General features: G+C 51.7%; 1 protein-coding gene across 2 annotated transcripts in view; it reads left to right on the plus strand.

The window, feature by feature from the left end:
* The first annotated feature begins 2,876 nt into the window (after positions 1-2,876).
* RGR (retinal G protein coupled receptor) overlaps positions 2,877-14,824 on the plus strand; it is a 13,134-nt gene continuing 1,186 nt past the window's right edge. The window contains exons 1-7 of one of the 2 annotated variants that reach the window (XM_074339717.1): positions 2,877-2,993; positions 4,679-4,835; positions 5,905-6,038; positions 8,649-8,802; positions 10,141-10,258; positions 12,013-12,126; positions 12,552-14,824. The exon at positions 12,552-14,824 is cut by the window's right edge and continues 1,186 nt beyond it. In XM_074339717.1, coding sequence (XP_074195818.1) covers positions 2,915-2,993; positions 4,679-4,835; positions 5,905-6,038; positions 8,649-8,802; positions 10,141-10,258; positions 12,013-12,126; positions 12,552-12,926 — 1,131 coding nt within the window. In that variant the 5' untranslated portion in view covers positions 2,877-2,914 and the 3' untranslated portion in view covers positions 12,927-14,824. The remainder of the gene's footprint in view (positions 2,994-4,678; positions 4,836-5,904; positions 6,039-8,648; positions 8,803-10,140; positions 10,259-12,012; positions 12,127-12,551) is intronic. The other variant, XM_019755548.2, reaches the window with a different exon arrangement.

A 14,824-nucleotide genomic window follows, 5' to 3' on the forward strand; every position in this document is an offset into this window, starting at 1 on the left:
GGCTCCTGGCTCCTCTGTAGCCCAGGTGGGGTCTGTCCCTGGACTGCTCTGTCCTGCTGGCCCAGCAAACCCAGCAGCAGCCCACTGGCTCCTCACCCCCTCCCCCCGCACCCCCATAGATAAACAGGGACAGGCCAGGGATTAGGGAGGGAAGCTTCCCCAGCCGCAGCGCTCAGCAGCTTATTGCTTCCTGGAATCACCCAGTCCTGAAGGTGGGGGTGGGGGGTCCCCTCTGTAGCAAAAGCCCTGGGCCCAGAGAGGCCAGGGCACAATAAGGTGGGGCAAGTGGCCAGTCACCCAGGGGCAAGTGACTGCTAGACAGGCCAGCTGGGCTGCCCACCTGCAAAGCCACCGCATACAAGCCAGGCTGTGGGTAGCATGGACCCGCCAGGGTTCCTGGGCTCAGAGGACATGAAGATAGACTTTGGCCTCTGATAAGGACCATTGGAAATTCTTTCCTGTGACGCTATTTTGTAGTGAAAAAGCAATGAAAGCAAGGTTGTGAAGGCATTAGAAAGAGCCCAAGCTCTGGGGCCATGCTCCCTAGGTTCAAATCCCAGCTCCTCTATTTATGGGCTGTGGTCTTTGATAAGTCACACGGTCCCTCTTCACCTCTGTGTCATTTGTCGAATGTTACTTTACTTAGGGTACTTATGAAAATTAAACAACCCATTTCCCAGACCTTGACAACCTGTGGGAGCAGAAGCTCTCTCATGAGTGATAAGGACCCACTTTCATTGGCCCTTACAACTAACTGTTCATGGAGGAGTTAGGAAGATTCAGATATTTCAAAGAGACCTCAGAAGTGTCTCCCATGGACTCATGAACTCTCCCAGCCTGCCAGGCAAACAGCTGCCTCTCCGAATGCCCTGTGGACAACCAGTCTCAGAGCTCTGCCATCTGAGCCAAGCCCTCTGGCCGTTACCACCAAGGCCAAAGGCACGAGGTGTCTGCATGTGAGGCAGACAGCGTCCCTCTGCTCACTCAAGTCATCACACTCTGAGGAGGGTCCCAGAGCGGGATCTCAGAGAGTTTTGGGAGAAAGTTCATTCGTTCAGTTTTTGCTGATTGTCCCCATACCCAATCTCATCCCATCATAGACACCACCTTTCACTCACTCATTCTTCACATTTGACCCCAAGGCTTTCCTCTCTGGACCAGCATGCCCTACCTGGTCCCTTTGGCTTTTCCAGAAGTTTCCTCAGTCCCTCACGCCCATAGCCTAGGCAGGCCTAGACCAGTGAGTTGTGACTAAGGTGGATATCTGGGGCCTGGTGCACACATGGAATGCCTGGCTCTGGGACAGGCCTTTTTGGCAACATTGCTTTCCAGAAAATGGTGGCTCACATCTCTTCCTCTCTCCCAGTCCAGCCAGTATCATTTTTTTAATGCTTCCCACTTCTACCTCCTCCTCCCCAAACCGAAGGCCGCCCGGCCCATTTCCACATCTCTGCCTGTCCTTCCTCCTCCTGAGAAAGCCTTCCTGTCTGTCTTACCTAGCTGATCACCACCCTTGATTCCCAGCCCTGTCCTGCTTTTCTTTTCCCTTGAAGTCTTTTGTAATCTTATATGCATGAAAAACCCCTGACACTTGTTTTAACCAGTAATGCAAGACAGAAATTGGGGAAGGTCCAAGAAGCCTCTGTGGTAACTGGGTTATCAAGCCAGGCTTCCAGGAAGCTGTGGCCATCAGCTCAGCCTTGCAAGGGGATTAGGCTTGGATATAAGAGGGGACCACAAGACGAAAGGCATGAAAATGAACGGTTCTGAAATAAAATTAACTGCGTGACCAGGAGCCCCCGGGGACAGGAGCTGAGGTTTTTTGTGAGTCAGTGTGTGACCTCAGGCCCATTCTTAACTACTTTGAGCCTCAGTTTGTTCACAGGAAATGGAAAATATGACGTTATCCATTTCATGGAGTTGTAGGAATTATAAGGTCTGTTAGCACAGTGCCTGGCCTTAGTGAGCACTCAATAAACATTAGCTATATTGCTGAGAGCACGCTGGGCTTTGGTATCTTTACCTGAAAGTGAGTTAAGTTGTTCTAAATTAGTGTTTCCTGATGCAAATGTCACCAGCAGCCAGCACATAACTTGCTCCAGGACCTCACTTGCAAAAGCCAGAGCTCAGTAGGTAGTGGGCCACTTACAAAAAGACAGCAGCCCCTATGTCCCAAGCCAGAGCCTTGGGAGACTTCAATGCTTGTGTAGCTAAGTGCTGTATGGGAGTCAGAAAGTGCAGTCTGGAAGGCCATCTTCATGATGTATTCTTCTAAGACTTACACAGGCCATGTGGAAAGATGCTAACATTGCAAAGGAGGAAACAGAGAAGACCAGAGTGGTCCCACCCCAGGGCACATAGCTAGTTAATGGCATGTTCAGAACCAGAATCCCAGTCTCTAGTCCAGTTGGGGTTCTTTCTATGACAGTAGATGACTTCTCAGCCATCACCCTTTCCCCCTCGCTTGTGAATACATGTACGCGAGCATGTGGACACACACGTGTGTACACAAATGCACACAGGCACTCAGCACCTACAAACACAGCGAGACCTGGCTCCTAACCAGGTCTTTAGTGCAGCTGCAGCTCAGAGCCCTCTTTTCACTCCCCACCCCTCCCTTGGTTATGCAACTCTTTTCTAATTCAGCTGTCAGCCACACATTTGGACTCTGTGTCCTTAATCCTGCCTGGTAGGCTGAATGAGACAGGCTCCACTCTGGCTTCACAAAGACTGCACTGTCCAACTGGTCAATGGGTTCCTTCCGCTTAGGCCAAAGGAGGAGGGGCAGGAAGAAGGAGCCCAAGGTCTAGCATAATCACCTGCTTGTGCCAGCACATGGGATGGCCCTTTAAAAGGGAGGGGCCTGGCTTTGGTAACTGGGAGAAGAGCTGGGCCAGCCAGGAGGAAGGCGAGGATGGCCAAGTCCAGGTCCCTGCCCACTGGATTCGGGGAACTAGAGGTGCTGACTGTGGGGATAGTGCTGCTGGTGGAAGGTGAGCCAGGCAGGGCCTGGGGTGGAGTGGGGACCCAGCGAGCTCCCAGAAACCAGATCTCAGCTGTGAAGCTGGCAAGGAGAGGTTCCCAAATCATACCACTCTGTGCCTGGACCCATGGGGGCTTCTGATGGCTGCACCTGTGGGATGCAATTTGTAGGCTGGGAGTCAAGAGAGAGAGGCCCGGCAAAGGTCAGGGAGGAAGGGACTTTGAGAGGGGAACATCTGCCCAGGGCACGACCAAAAAACAGAGTTCAGGTCTTTTCATGTCCCTCCAGCTGGGGAGTTTAATCCACTCCCTGGAAATCCTGCTAAGAATCTTGTATAGGATCAGGCCCCTAGTAGGCTCTAGAGACAGACAGCTATGCCACCTGTGTGACTGTAACTAAGTCACTCGAGCTCTCTGGCCCTCAGTGCCCTGACATTCCAAGTGGGTGGTGGTGAAGGTTAGATGGGATCGTGGGTATAAAATGCTACTAAGATAGATCCTTGGGGATTGAAGTTCATTCACTTTCAGCCTCTTCAGCACCCCTATTACTGCCACCATATTTCCATTCCCTCCAGCCTAAGCATTTCCATTCTAGGAGCAGCCTGCGTCCGGGAGGTACCTACCTCAACCCAGAATCCCTAAGAAGGTCACTGAGGCCAGAGCTTGGACTGTAGAACCTAAAGCAGGGCCAGCCCAAGACTAAGTTGATGGGGAGGCAGCCCTTGTTCAGAGTCGGTCCAGAGAAATAATTAGCACCTTTTCTCACCCAATCAGAACTGACAGTGGAGAGGGAGAGGCAGCTACAAGGCTGGTCCTGGTGGCCCTGACCCCTTTTCCTCACTCCTGGGAGCCCTACAATCTGGCATCCCTCTAGGTCATCAAACATGCCTTGAAATTTCACCACTGTGTGTCTTTGCACATGCTATTCCTCTTCCTAGAATGCTCTTCTGCACCCTGCCCTCCTAGGAAATGCTCACAGTTTTGAAGACAGGATCTTTCCCATTCCTCACTTTAGATGGGAGAAGCTGAGGCTCAGAGCATGAGGAATGACCAAGTTCAAATTCAGTGTCAGGTCTGTCTGCCACCTGAGACCACCCCCTTCAAGTTGACCTCACTGCCTGGTGTCCTGGGCGCCTCCCAGCTCTTACGAGGCCTCCTCCTCTCCGAGGCCCTCCCTGACGTAGCTCCACAGCACTTACAGAAGGCAATTTGGAATTTGAAAGACTTGAGTTCGACTTCCATGTCTACCACTTCCTAGCTGCGTGCTTGGGGCCAGTTCGGTAGCATCTCCAAGCCTCAGTTTCCCCACTGTAAAGGGGGAAGTCAGTATCCAGGTGAAGAGTGAATGAAAGGACCGCATGAAGTGCTGACACTGCGCTGCATGTGATAAGCGCTCGGCGGCCGTCTGTGATGGTTGTTCTAGCACGAACCGTGCTGTGCTTTACTGGTTTTCTTCTTTGTCAGTGTCCCCATTAGATTGTGAGTGGTAGAGGGCAGGATGTGTGTCTTATGGCCTTCAGTCTGAGGGCCAGTCCACCTCATCGGTGTTTGATGAGCTGCACGGAGGGGCTTGCTGAGTGGGAAGGAATGGGGGGCAGGTTGCTGAGGCTCTGCCCACCCCGCGCCCTGGTTCTGACCCTAGGTGAGCCTCAACAGCCCGGATGCAAGCCTGCAGCTCTCCCTACCTTCCTTTCAGCTCTCATCGGTCTCAGCCTCAATGGCTGGAGCATCCTCTCTTTCTGCAAGAACCCGGAGCTGCAGACCCCTGGCCACCTGCTGGTGCTGAGCTTGGCAGTGGCAGACAGTGGGATCAGCCTGAACGCCCTCGTTGCAGCCACGTCCAGCTTCCTCCGGTACCAGCCCCTCCCCTGTCCCTGGACACTGCGCTGCTGCCTGGGGCCTGACCTCTGGGCACTGGGCAGCCAGACCAGAGGCATTCTTCCTACCAACAGAAAACTGACCCTAGGGAGAGGGCGGGTAGGCTGAACTAGGCTAAATATGAATTCCAGACTACCCTCTAAGAAGCATAACCAATTTCTGGAACCCAGGAGCTGCTGTAGGGATTGTGAGCGTGGGTCCTGGAACCAGGTTGCCTAAATTTGAATCTTGGTTTCGTTATTTCTCCCTCTTAGCTTCTTCTATAAATTGGATATTATTACCTAACTTATATGGTGGTTGGAAGTATTGACTTGTTATTATTTGTAAATAATTTAAAACAATACTTGTCACCTAAGAAGCCCTAAATAAGTATGTGTGAAAGCAAACAGGATTTTGACGAGTGTCTAAGACCTCCTGTGTGTAAGCCAGGATTGTCATGGCCTCAGAAGGTGTTTACAAGATTGATCTCTTAAGTGAGCTTAACATCCAGGCACTACAGGTGGAGGCTGGAGCCCATCTGGGCGTGAATGCTCTGTGGGGTCTGAATTAATGAGGGTTCTTTGCTGTGATCGCCTCCTGCCCCTTCCCAGGGTGGGGAAGAGGCAACTAAAACTTTTACTCTTGCTTGGCCCATGGGATCAAGAGTTGGGAGGCCTGGGGCCTCCCCTCTGACTTTGCCTTCATCTGTTGTGTGACCTTGGCTCAGTACCTTTTCCTCACTGAGCCTCAGTTTCTCCATCTATGGAATAAAGGCATGAGCTCTCTTCCCAACCAGGGTGTTCCATTTCCTGTGATGGAGGCACCTGATCACACAGAGAGACCTTTGCTCCAGCCCTGGTGCTGAGCCTGGAGAGTTTGTACCAGTCTCTACCCCTTGACCGCAGTGAATTCAGCTCTAGGACCCCAGTTTCCTTGCAGGAAAAACAAATCACAAAGCCCTCTTCTGAGAAGCTGGGCCAACATTCAGGAAGCTGCCCTCCAAGCTGAAGCTGAGCAGGTGTGGGAGGAGGGCAGGGACAGAGGGGAGGGGTCACTGGTGCCCAGTGTCTCCCACAGGCACTGGCCCTATGGTCCAGACGGCTGCCAGGCTCATGGCTTCCAGGGCTTTGCAACCGCGTTGGCCAGCATCTGCGGCAGTGCAGCCATCGCCTGGGGGCGCTACTACGACCACTGTACCCGTAAGTGTTTGGGCTCCCAGGGTGGAAGCACACCACACAGTGAGGGTGGTCACAGCAAAGCCTGCTCCTTGCTTCCCACCTCAGGGGCGTGTGGGTGGGGGTGACTGTGCGTGAGGGTAGGGTGTGGGAACTCGGGAAAGGCGGGAGGCTGGGGGACTGCACGGGGGTGCAAGAAAGTGAGACGCATGTGCTAGAAAGGCTGCCTGCATCTTGGCAGCAGCCTCAGGCAAGTGAGGGGTCCTCTCTGAGCCTTAGCCTTTCCTCTACGTGATGAGTTTTGTAAACAACCTCACTGTTTTATTTTGAAAAATCAAATGAGATACAGAACATGCCCTTGGGACACAGAAAATGCCCTACTGTTGGGGGGCAGAGAGATGGTGGGGAGAGGGGCTCTGCCATGCCAGGGTTTTGTAAAAACCAGTCTAACTCTTGATTTCCCAAGTTACATTGTCAAATACCATCTTCATAATTGGCCATATCAGTGTACCACCTCCTCTGTTATTTACCTGATATTTGTTTTTTAGAAGTAACTCACTTTTAAAAATTTAAATACCTGCTTTAGTCTTGTTCTAAACAATATCTGTGATATCAAAGCTTTAATATTCTTATAATTTTACTACACATTAAAATAAAACACTGGCTCACCCATAGACCCTCTAGCATCCCACTCACCACCAGGGTATACGAACGAATTTTGGGGAGCCATGGCTCAGTTAACCTTCACAGCAAACCCTCAGCTTGCAGACTGGGAAACAGAGGCTCAGAGAAGTTAAGTAGCTCATCTAAGGTCCCACAGCTAATAAGGGCATGGCCTGGGTGACTTCAGAGGTAGTCTCTCCCTTTGACTCCTGGGCTCCACGTTTAGAGCTGTGGATTTTTCTGGCACAGAGGCCACTGTGGGGTCCATGATCAGTGTGGCCTAAAGCCCTGGACATGGCTTCTCTGGAATCACAGATCTGTCCTTGCCACAGACACACACACAACACCCAGCCGTTGGGTCACGTATCTCTCCAAGCAAAAAAATCGCCTTTGTTCTGGCAGGTTAGGCTTCCTGATCCACCTTGACCTTGGAGCACATCTCCCACCACTATCCCAGCCCAATTCCCCAAACTCCCTCAGACTGTCACACACACACAGACTCTCACATGAGCACACACATGCGTACGCCTTCTCAGAGAGCAACGGGCTTCTCTGCCTCAACATAGAACAGTTCATCCCTGTTCCAGGGGCCCCTAGATCAAAGCCCCTCCTGTGCGGGAGGGCATGGTGGGGCAGCACCAAATAAGGAAGGGGAAGAAATGGGCCCAAGCTCATCTACTCCATTACTGGGTGACTTTAGGTGTGTCACCTTGGTCATCCGTTTGCAAAGCAAAAAGGCTCATGCAATATATGGGTCAAGATGGATATTAATTATTGTGCCCACAGTTGGGGGAGTGGTCTTAGTGAGCTAGAACTGCCAGAGCAAAACATCGTAGACTGCATGGCTTAAACAACAGAAATTTATCTCTCACAGTTCTGGAAGCTGGAAATCCAAGATAAGGGTGCCAGCACAGTTGGGTTCTGGTGAGAACTCTCTTTGTGGTTTGCAGATGGGTGCCTTCTTGCCGTCACATGGAGGAGAGATCATCTCTCTCAAATCTCTTCTTATAAGGGCACTAATCCCATTATGGGGGCTCCACCCTCATGACCTAATTACCTCCCAAAGTTCCACCCCCAAATACCATCATATGACGATTAGGACTTCGACAAATTAATTTGGAGGGAGACATAAATGTTCAGTCCATAGCAAGGGGACACATCCAAGCAAACACCATCTGGGACTATGTCAATCAAAGTGAAGTTTCAGGTTGAGGGGGGTTGTAGACCTGCTCTTCTCTGCTGATGAAACCCCAGCTGGAGTCCTGTCCCCTATCCTGGGGTCTTGCCTACGAAGGAACACAACATATACCATAGACAGAGACAGCATCTAGGAAAGGCATTCTGAAGCCAGATCTAGGAAGAACCTGGATGGGAAGGGCTAGATGAGGTGGTGAGGGGCTTGGATGAAGTATCGTGGAGGAGGTCAGGTCAGTGGGACTGGTCACACCAAAAGACATCAGTACCCCACCTCTGCCAGTGGCACTGAGACGGTGACCCAACACTCAAGTCAAGAGTTCTCAGAAGGTATCCAGGATGCAGAGAGGGCAGCCTGCTTCTGAGCAAGAGCTGAGGATGGTGGCAAGTCCAGACTCCACCTTCTTCCTCCATGACCCTCACCTAAATCACTGTTCATGCTTCTTCCCTAACTTGGCTTTGGGAAACACACCTATATCTTTGCCACCCTTCCTTCTCTCTGTCCCCTAAAGAAGATGGTATAGAGTGTCTAGTAGGACACCTTCTCATCTATTATCTCTTTTATGCTTCATAACAATCCTCTGAAGCAGGGATATCATTGCCATTTTGTGGAGAAGAAAAGTGAGACTCAGAGAAACTCTTAGCCTGCCTGAGGCACTAAGCTATTAAGCATCAGAGCCAGAATTTAGGGCCATTCTCTATGACCATTAAGTCCATTCTTTTTCACTCTGATAACTGTCACCTCCTCTCAACCATCCTCCCCCTCTGTCCATGCAGGCAGCCGATTGGCATGGAACATGGCTGTGACCTTGGTGCTGTTCGTGTGGCTGTCTTCTGCCTTCTGGGCAGCACTGCCCCTCCTTGGCTGGGGCCACTATGACTATGAGCCCCTGGGGACGTGCTGCACTCTGGACTACTCCAGGGGGGACAGGTAAGGTGGGAGGCTCCCTTCCATGGGAATCCTGGCTTTGAGCCCTTAGACAATAATATCACAGCTGAAAATCCAAATGGGGGCATGTCAACATTTGCCAGACAATCTCAACTCTTTAGTCATGATACCACTTGCAGGTTGATGGTGGGACTGGGGAAAGCCTTTTCTGAACACTGGCCAAGTGATGGGAATGTTGTGCAAATTGGGGCGCAGAGTTGGGCCCCAGAAGGGGCATCATCCAGTGAGCCATTGGCCTGTGTTTGTTCTAAAAGTCACTGAGCCTCATGGCCCCTTTGCTCTCTTCAGCACAGTCAGCTGTCCCAGCTCTGGCTTTATTAGTTTCTAGAAGAACTCATGTCCTTTGTTCCATAGATTCAAAGAATGTTACAGTCATTGAATGTTACAGACCTCGTTGGCATAGTTCAGGTCTCTGAATTCTCTGGGTGTCTGCTGTGAGCCAGTCCCTGGGCCAAGCCCTGGAGAGACAGGGTTGAATGCATAATGGCCCCACCATCGTGGAGCACGTGTCTAGTACTGCCCCATCAATGGGGCTCTGGGGAGACCAGGGCTTAGGGATACCCATTAAGGGATGACTTGGGGAGGGGTCACAAGGCTCCACTAGGACCGTGTTGTATTCATCTGCTTCACATGTCTACTCTCATTTAACTCACGTAGCATCTGCCCCCGATGACAGGGTTTTCGGGTGAAACCCACTTCGTAACCTTGGGTCTGGGCCAAATGCCCCTCCAAAGCACTCCCTGCACGTGTTTCCCCAGCCTGTGTCCTGTCGTTCTGGCATCCCTTCCTCCCACCCATCCTTAATGAACTGCACCAAGGTGACATGGCATCCCCCTCACAAAGGGTCAACCCTTCTATGTCCCATGACCACAATTTCTTCAGTGACACAATGTCCAGTCTCTTTGTTATTCGCAGGCCCCTTTCAAATCCCTGTGCCAGGAACACACCTGGAATGTTCCTTCCTCTTGGTTCACTGACATCGCTATCTGGTAAACTCATTTCCCAAATGATAGTGTCCCATTCTCCATACTTGGGCACATACACAGAGCAAGAATAGCACTTAACTGCCCAACAGTGAGTTGAAGGAGGACTCTCCCTCATCTCAGCTCCCTGGCACCTGAAGGCAAGTTCTAGGGGGAACTAGTGGCTCCCTGGCTCTGAGGGGAGGTCAGATGGGACCCAGGAGCACCCTCACTCTGAGCACATGTTTGATGGGGCAGCCCCGCATGTGACTATCCAGAGAAAAGGCTGATGGGCCTTTGAGGGCAGCTGGTCACCCCTGAGAGACGACGCTTACTCCTGTGCCCCGTCTGCCTGCAGAAACTTCACCAGCTTCCTCTTCACCATGGCCTTTTGCAACTTTATCCTGCCCCTCTTCATCACACACACATCCTATCGGCTCATGGAGCAGAAACTCCGGAAGACTGGCCATCCCCAGGTAAGGACCAACTCCTAGAGATGGAGAAATGTCTCTGTCCCCCACAGGGACACCAAGGAACATGAATGATGTGACAGCAATCAGGGGTTCTCTGTGTTTTAAACAATCAAGAAAATCCAGCTTTCATGGATCCGGGGTGTTAGGCAGGAATGCACCCTCCTTGTCATTGCTGGGAATCGCTGAGACCTGGAAGAAGGATCAGGACTGCTCAGGTTTCCCAGACACAGTAACACCGAGAGCCAGGATGCCCCATTCCGGACATTATCCATGCTGTTAGATTTCCTTCTTCCCAGGGATGTGAGAGTTGGCACAAAATTACATACTTTTAAAATGCTGCTTTTGAATTGCTTCAAGATGTTTAATTTAATCAAGGCACAGGCTGTTACCCATAACATAAAATTACACCCGCGAGTACATTTGTCCAAGCAAAACAATACTTCAAAATAAGCCCCTCTTCGCCATTTCTGAATTCCTGCATTAATATTCCCTTGCCACAATTTTAACTTTGTCACCTGGATAATCTCTAGCAGATGAGTCATAACAAGCTCCAAAGATTTTTTAAGAAACGATACGAATAGTACTTTATATGCATCATGTCATTGCATTTTTGCAACCATTCTCGGACGAAGGAAGCTTATGTTACAGACTAGAAAACTGAGGCCTACAGAGGTTAGCTAAGCCGCAACTAAGAACAGCAAAGTTGGATCAAGCCCAGGGCAGGGACCCCACCACCCAGTGGTCAGTCGTGGTGCATAAAAGAAACCCTCTCGTTGTGGAGACACTTAATTTGCCACATTTTTTTTTCCTGTGAATTGGAAAAAGGCTATACAAATCTATTTTAGCTGGAGATCCAGTGATTCTGAGGTCACAGAAGGAGGATGAGGGCTGTGCTGGGTCCAGAATCCCATCCTAGGCTCCCAGCTCAATGCTCATCTGCTCATCACCGCCTCGGAGCCCTGCCTGAGTGCTCCAAGTCACCACATTTATTGGAGGTTCAATCAGCCAGAAGACAAGTCAGCCACAGGGATTTTTTTCATTTTTCCGAGTTGACTTTAAACCATCAGTTCTGGTAGCATCAGCAGGGGTAGCCACATACTGGCCCAGGGACGTCGGCTGCAAGCTTACGTCACCTTCTTTGTTAAAGGAAGACATAGTCAAGAGAAAATAGGCACTGATTTTTAGCGTCAGAATTTGAAGTGTGAGAAGCAGAACATGGCAACTTTCATCCTGAAATTAGATCGCATGTCTTGCGCCCTCCTGTGGCCCCAGGTGCTACCACATTGCTTACTCCCTGGTTCTATCTCACTCAGTGGAAAGCAGCCCCTTTGAACCCAGGACAGATTGACAAGCCAGGTGGCTGCAGCTGCTGATGGCAAGGTGGTCTGGGGACTGAGGTGTGAGGGCAGTTCAGCCTGGGGACCCTCATGCACACGGCTACACTCACAGAGTCCAGGGTTTGACCAGAAAGGAAGTTCATTATCTGCCCCCAGTCCCTGCCTTTAGGTTAAGACAGGTATTATCAGGCCATTTTACAGACAAGGCAACTGAGGTCAAGTAAGATTAAATGACAGGAGTAGGGTCATGAAGGGCAGTAAGATCCATCAGGTCCCAAGTTCCTCCATAGGCTTCACATCTTCCCACAGCCCAGTCACACTGCCCAGCTCTGAGGAGCGCCTGCATGGTCCCTGGGCTGCACGGGCCTGCCAGGCACTGGAGCAAGTCAGTCCCTACCTCTGGTGACAATCTCTCCTCAGGTGAACACCACTCTGCCAGCCAGGACGCTGCTGCTCTGCTGGGGCCCCTATGCCCTCCTGTACCTCTACGCAGCCATCATGGATGTGACCTCCATCTCCCCCAAGCTTCAGATGGTACAGACACCTCCAGTACCCAGAGCTGGAACTTTCTCCATCTCTGTGTCTCTGTCTCACCCATCTCTCTTTCTTGCTTCACTGCCTAATGATAGTCTCTCTTCTCTCTTCCTTTGAACACTCACAATGCACTGGGAATTTGCTTGTCACCCAGGCCACATGGGGCTGCTGCTCAAATTGCCTAAGCCTCATGTGAGATGACAGGGACAAACAGCCAGATGGTGAATATGCCCTCTTGGGACCAGGGGCTGAGATGTGCCCGGGGAGGCATATGTTCCTAAGCATCATCTGAGAGCTGGTCAGGGAAGACTTAGCTGTAGCACAGTCCAACTGTGGGGAAGGGGGAGGGCTGGGGTCGCCAGGTAGGACAGGGAGAGGAGCAGGGGCTTTTGAGCCTTCTTTCCTGTATGTTTCTGCCACAACAGGTGCCTGCTCTCATTGCCAAAATGGTGCCCACGATCAACGCTGTGAACTATGCGCCGGGCAGTGAGATGGTCCACAGGCGAATCTGGCAGTGCCTCTCGTCACAGACAAGTGAGCGGATCGAGTGCAGTGAGCCTCTCTGGGGGACTGCTCAGATCCAGGCCCACCCCTGCCAGCCTGGACTGAGCTCCACGCCCACGCCGGGAGGCCGCCTCAGGAGCCCTGCCCTGCAGCCTCAGAAGCCAAGCTCCAGACACACACCCTCCATCCCCAATGACCCTGTTGAGCCTGGCCAGATGCAGAGAACTCAGAGAGAAACCAGGCTACACAGAAGGAGGGGGGCTTTGGAGCCAGATGGACCTGAATGTTGGTCTTAGTCCTCCACACGGAGGCTGAGAGACCTTGGGAAAGTCACTGTACCTGATCCCTAACATAAGGTTTTAATATAGACTCCACAGGGCTGTTGTGAGGCTTGAACGAGATGTGTACTCTTCACACACATAGAAGCTGCTCATTAAAACAGAATTATAAGGACTCGGCGTCTTACTTAGAAAAGGGTAAAAGCCTCAGGGTTACTTGTGGAAGCTCAGCCCAGGCTGCCAGCATTCAGACATCACTTATCAAATGGTGATCTGGTGCAAGTGACTTACTCTGCTTGTGCGTCTATTTCCCAGTTTGAGATGTGGTGACAGTGATGGTGACTTGACTGTGCAGAAAGGACGAGAACGTTGTCTAGCATGTTAAGTGCTCACTGAGAGTTAGCCACCAGCACCCACCAGCCAGACTCAGCTAGCTGCATGTTGCTGAGCTGCCAACATTAAAAAATCAGGATGACTTATTTAAAACTCCAGATGTCTGGAGAGGAGGCCCCACCAGCCTCGTCCATGGTGATAGTTTGCAGGACTCAGGGCAGCTCTGCCCTTTGCCCAGGGCATGTCCTCACCCATGAGCCACAGCTCAGCATTCCCTGAGGAGACCATGGGCGCCTGAGTGTGTGACACTAGTACTGAGGTCCCCATCCCTGGATGTACATCTGTACCTCCACAGAGTCAACACTTCAGGGACAAGGTGTGGCAGGTACACAGACCTGGGTAGGACCCATGGCCCTAGATAGAAATGGAGATGGTTGGTAGGGTGACCGAGGACTCTACAGAGGGTCTGATGATAGCAGTTGCCAAGGCACCTGAGAGGCGGCAAGGATGGAGCTGAGGCGGAAGAGACAGGCTCCCAGGGCTGGGGGGTGGCATGGTCATGAGAACAGCATCTGGGTTGCCTGTGTACCAGGATCTCTCAGTTTTGCAGTTGCAGAAAATCAGGTCACATAAACATAACTCACAAGAAGTGTGTACAAAACAGGCCGGTCAGTCATTTTGCAAAACCAGGTGGAGTGAGAGGAGGCAGCCTTCCCACAGTACTATTTTCTGGACCATATCCTATGCTAGGTGCTGTGGAAACAAGAGGCCACTCAGCCTCCTCACTCCAGCACCCACACAAAGTTCTTAAGCCCTGGAGTGGGGCCAGAAGGGGAAATCACGGGACTGAGCCAGGCTCACACACAGACTGAGTGGGTGGCCAGGAAGGTGATGGGGTCTGGGTCCCAGAAATACTGACCCAGCTGTCACAGCCCACGGATCCTTAAATTACCTTTATTGGGGACCTTCCCTTCACTCCACCATTTAAGACATAACCCATTAAGGAGGGGCAAGGGAACACAGTGAGAAAAGAAGGGAGATGACCCTAGACTCAGAGAGAGAAAGGGTGGAATGTGAGTGGAGGCTGAAGACACCTAACAAGAATGGCCAGTGTCCCCAAACAGATCATGCCCCACCTGTGCTCATAGGAGAGGTTGGGAGGAAGGTAGGTTGGCTGGGAGTGATCAAGGATATCTTTAGCTCAAGCCCAAGCCCATGTGAAGCAGGGGAAAGCAGGCTTGGGGCATCTCCAGGCTGGACTGGGTCGGCAGGAGATGGCCGGGTGGGAAATGACCAAAGCCCCTGGTAAAGCCATTTGCTTCAGAAGCCCCAAGTCTACCCACATGCCTGCCTCTCGCTCACAGAATGGGTTTAGGGAGCTTCGCCACTTTTGGGATTTCCTGCCCATGTCCCAAAGCATGTTCAGGATCTCGAGTCCCCTGTGGACATGTGTGCAGGGCTTTTCCTCCGCCCGCCATCCCACCAACTCCAGCACCCTCGCCTCACCCTTCCACGAGCAGCTCAGTCACCTCTGGGGGCCAGAGGGACAGGGGAGGTGACTGGGTCTCGTCTGAGGCCCTCTC

The sequence above is a fragment of the Rhinolophus sinicus genome, linkage group LG07, assembly GCF_036562045.2.
Source record: "Rhinolophus sinicus isolate RSC01 linkage group LG07, ASM3656204v1, whole genome shotgun sequence".
NCBI lineage: Eukaryota > Metazoa > Chordata > Mammalia > Chiroptera > Rhinolophidae > Rhinolophus > Rhinolophus sinicus.